At 39.2% G+C, this 4,930-nt stretch overlaps 1 protein-coding gene across 1 annotated transcript; it reads left to right on the top strand.

The window, feature by feature from the left end:
• Positions 1-614: 614 nt before the first annotated feature.
• Positions 615-1,565, top strand: LOC311627576 (olfactory receptor 8K3-like; the record flags this gene model as incomplete). Its single annotated transcript, XM_084894078.1, has 1 exon — positions 615-1,565. One exon carries the CDS (start codon positions 615-617, stop codon positions 1,563-1,565), a length of 951 nt encoding a protein of 316 aa, XP_084750204.1.
• Between the last annotated feature and the right edge of the window lie 3,365 nt (positions 1,566-4,930).

Raw genomic sequence — 4,930 nt, 5'->3', positions numbered from 1 at the left:
TGCCTGCTAAAAATTGATATGTTTAACTAACACACACCACACACACACACACACACACACACACACACACACACACACGATATGTATTTCAGAGAGGAAGGGAGAGGAAGACAGAGATAGAAACATCAATGATGAGAAAGAATCATTGATTGGCTGCCTTCTGCATGTCACACACTGGGGATCCAGCTCCAAACTTGGGTATGTGAACTGACCAGGAATGCAACCTTGACCTCCTGGTTCATAGGTTGACCCTCCACCATTGAGCCACGCCAGCAGAGCTATATATTTTAAAAACAAAAAAGCAATTTTGAAAAAAATATTATAATTCCCACTGTAGGCCAAACTTTTCTCAAGATACATAAGTGACAAGCTATAGATTGTGTAGTCCTTGTAATGATAACTAGTACGTGAAACAAAAAATAAAATGGCTTCTATAACAGTAACGTTGTAATGATTTCAATATTTGGTTCTAGGTTTAATGATGGGGCTGGGTCATACTTTGAATTATTACATCTAAAGGCTGGGATTTTGGTTACACATACTGGCTTTGCGATTAGATATCTCCAGAAATCTAATGACTCTTCTGATGGCTCTTCCCACAGTCATTTTCTGTCATGGCCTACAGGGATCAACAAAACCTAACAGTGCTAAAAGAATTCATTCTAGTGGGAATCACGGACCACCCTGAGCTACAGGACACCTTCTTTGGGGTCTTCCTCATCATCTATGCAGTCTCCGTGGTGGGCAACATGGGCATGATCATCCTCACCAAGATGGACTCCAGGCTTCAGACACCCATGTACTTCTTTCTCAGACACCTGGCTTTCACTGATCTTGGTTATTCAACAGCTGTGGGACCCAAAATGTTGTCAAACATTGTAACAAAACAAAAGACTATTCCCTACAATTGTTGCGCAGCCCAGCTAGCATTCTTCATCTTGTTCATCATTAGTGAACTTTTCATTCTGTCAGCCATGGCCTATGACCGCTATGTGGCCATCTGTAACCCTCTGCTCTACACAGTCATCATGTCACCAAGGGTATGCTGGGCACTGGTAGCAGTCCCATATCTCCACAGTGCTTTTCTCTCTCTGATAACCACCATAAAGATTTTCATTTCATCTTTCTGTGGCCATAATATCATTAATCATTTCTACTGTGATAGTCTCCCATTGCTGACACTGCCATGCTCAAGCACACATGAAATTGAGTTGATAATACTGATCTTTTCCGTGTTTAATTTGGTTTCATCTCTTCTGGTAGTCCTTGTGTCCTACATGCTAATCCTCCTGGCCATCCTCAAGATGCACTCTGCAGAGGGCAGACATAAGGCCTTCTCCACCTGTGGATCTCACCTGACAGTTGTGGTTATATTGTATGCAACTCTATTCTTCATGTATGTGCAGCCCAAGTCCAGTCATTCTTTTGATAGTGATAAAATGGCCTCTGTGTTTTACACTTTGATCATACCCATGCTGAACCCCTTGATCTACAGCTTGAGAAACAAAGAAGTGAAAGGTGCCCTGCATAGGATATGGAAAAACCTGATCAAATGCCCCAGGTGAAGTTTAATATAGAATGTGCAAGCAAGAAATTAGGTGTACAAGCTGTTTGTGATATATGATTGGACTTAGGAAGCAGTGACCTGTAAGAAGCATGAGAGAGTAGAAATATAATTTTGTTGTTTTCATATTATAGATATTGAAGTAGTGATTATCTTCTGGTTTCAACTTTGATTTGTCCTCAGGTTGTACTGTAAGAGATCAAAGCCCCAATGACTGTTTTCCCATTGCCAAGTAGTACTTATTTTACTTGTATCTTACAAACATTTAAAGACAAGTGCCCATCATATTGGCATAGTGACATAGAGACAATGGCAGTTACTGTTATCAGTGGTGAACACATATGCAGCAAGGAATAATACATGAACAATTTGCCCTAATGACAGTTTAACTATATCTTCATTTTGCTCAGTGGCATCTCAGATTCCTTTTAAACCGTACATGAACAATTATATGTTTTGGGAAGTAGAAATAATAGTGTAATTATTTTCAAGTGACATTATTGTTTACATTAAAAATCCAAAAGAATTATCAATCTGAAACATGAAAAACAATAAGTGAATATTGCAAGGTTGGTGGCTATAAGGTAAGAAAGCCTATAAAAGACCAATTTCCTATATACTAATAAAAAGGAGATGAAAATGAAATTTTAAACTATAATTACACAACAAAAAATTTATAAAATAAAGAACATCCTAATGAATTGTTTTCATCACTTGGTTGCTAGAAGCTAAAAAATCATTACCAAGTTATTAAAAAAGACATAAAGGTAGCAATACGCCATGACCATTGGTAGGAAATAACAAATGTGATTAAATCAATGCTCCCTAAATTTTTCTGTAGATTTAATGCACTAACAGTTAAAAGTCTAATAGTAATTTTTAATACTCAAGTTGATAACAAATTTATGTGCAAATGCAAAATGTCTAGGTTAGTCAGGGCAATATCTTAAAAGAAGGAAGAATACAAAACGCTTCTAATTTTAGATATTATTATCTTTAATAAAACTAGGTTATTTGAAAATTGTGCCATCAGGCCCAGGCACTGGAAAATCGATCGCAGGATTAATTCCAAGTCAGGGCACATGCTGGGGTTGAGGGTTCAATTCCTGGTCCAGGTGTTTATGGGAAGCAACTGATCTCTTGATGATATAGCTCTCCTTTGGATGCCCCTCTCTCTGTCTTCTTCCCTCTGCCCCTCTTGCCTCTCCTCATTCACTCCAAACCTGCCTCCCTCTCCAAAATCATATTTAAAAAACTGTGCCATCAGTGCAAGTAGAAAGACCAATAAACTAAATGAAAATAATTCTTACAATAAGTGACTTCACTTTATTCAAATATAAGATACACTGCTATGAAATAAGGAAAGGAGTGTGTCTTAGGAATCTGACCTAGTTCATTTAGGTGTCTTGTGTAAAACATTAATTTTAGTCAATTATTTACTTGCATCAAATGTAAGATTAATTACGAATATAACTGTGCAAACTAAAAGCACAAAGTTTCTTTTAAAAAATAATACATTGATGACTTGGAATAAGCAAATATTTCTTTATAAAGTTCAAAAATTATAACACTGAAAAAGATACATAGATATAACTATATACAAAATAAAAATTTGTATTTATTTAAAATATCAACAGACACCAGAGAAGAGACAAAATAAAATCCTGAGAGAACACTTCTGAAACACATATGCTCTACACGGAATACTAATGTCAGTAATTTGTAAAATAAATTGCTTAACAGTTAAATTAAATATAATTTAGACCATCAATGTACTGTGGGGGGAAGCGAAACCAGGGTGGTCAATGCACCTGAAGAAATGCTTCACAACAAAAGCTATCAAAACAGCCAAAAATTCATAAATGTCTTCAAAATATCATTAATCATTAGATAAGTATGTTCAGATTGTACTATGAAATCACTGCACACCCAGCAGCATGGCTGAAATTCAAAAATTTGAACCATAGTTCAAAATGTTGATGCCAATGTGGAAAGCAAATATCAATATTATTTTACTTGCTTAAGGACATGTACATGGATTGTTATAAAAACTTTCAAAAGCTAAGGTTATAAATGAATAAATTTTAGTATGTGTATTCTCTATGAAGCAGCCATTCCATTCTTGAGTAAGTATGCCCACTGGAGGATAATGTATTTGGCACACGTGGCCATCATAGGTATTAAATGCTTATCAAGGGTAGAAGGGGTGGTACATTTATAGGGTTAGGAAAAGTAGCTTTAAAGTTGTAACTACAGGTCTCCGTGCCATGCAGAGGTTGGGTAACTTGTTGCTAAGGTCAGACTTAACCATCATGGTATCTCACACGTTTTCAACACAGACCTCACATGGTAGCATGGACACCTCCCTACCCCATGCACAAATTTCATTCACCGGGCCTCTAGTTCTGTATAAAGTAAAAAAACAAATATATATATATATATATATATATATATATATATATATATATATATATATGTGTGTGTGTGTGTGTGTGTGTGTGTGTATGTGTGTGTGTGTGTGTGTGTGTGTGAAAATAATCTATGCTATTAGAAGTCAGAACTGTATGTGTATGTAAGACAACAGTACATAATAGAAAGGAGAATGAAGGATTTATAATTGCTATAATCTGGATCCTAACTACACAGTTGTGTTAATTTTATAAATATACATTTGCTAGAGGACTGGTACAAGAAATTCGTGCACAGGAAGTGGTGTGGGGGGACTCAGCCAGCCTGCACCCTTTCCAATCTGAGACCCCTCAAGGGATGTCTAAAAAGGCAGTCAGACATCCCTCTCACAATCCAGGACTGCTGGCTCCCAACCACTTGCCTGCCTGCTGGCCTGATTGCCCCTAACCACTTCTGCTTGCCAGCCTGATTGATGAATAACTGCTCCCCTACCAGTCCGATTGTCCCTAACTGCCCTCTCCTGCCAGCCTGGTCACCCAAACTCCCCTCCACTGTGGGCCTGGTTGCTTCTAACTGTCCTCCCCTGCAGGCCTTGATCCTCCCAACTGCCCTCCTTTGCAGGCCTTGTTCCCTCCAACTGCCCTCCCCCGTAGGCCTGATCACCCCTAACTGCCCTCTCCTGTTGGCCTGGTTGCCCATAACTGTTTCCCCTGTTGGCTGGGTTGCCCCCAACTGCCCTCCCCTATAGGCCTGGTTCCCCCCAAGAGCCGTCCCCTGCAGGCCTGATTCCCTCCATCTGCCCTCTCCTGCAAAACTGCATCCGCCTCAACTGCCTTCCACTGCAGACCTGGTTCCCCTCAACTGCCCTCCTGTGTTGGTCCAGTCATACCTAACTGCCCTCCCTTGGGCCTGTTCCCCCCCAACTGCCCTCCCCTGCAGGCCTGGTTCCTCCCAATT

The sequence above is a fragment of the Pipistrellus hanaki genome (genome assembly GCF_964339955.1).
Source record: "Pipistrellus hanaki genome assembly, chromosome: 9".
Taxonomy (NCBI): Eukaryota; Metazoa; Chordata; class Mammalia; order Chiroptera; family Vespertilionidae; genus Pipistrellus; species Pipistrellus hanaki.
This window is presented reverse-complemented; position numbering and strand designations above follow the sequence as displayed.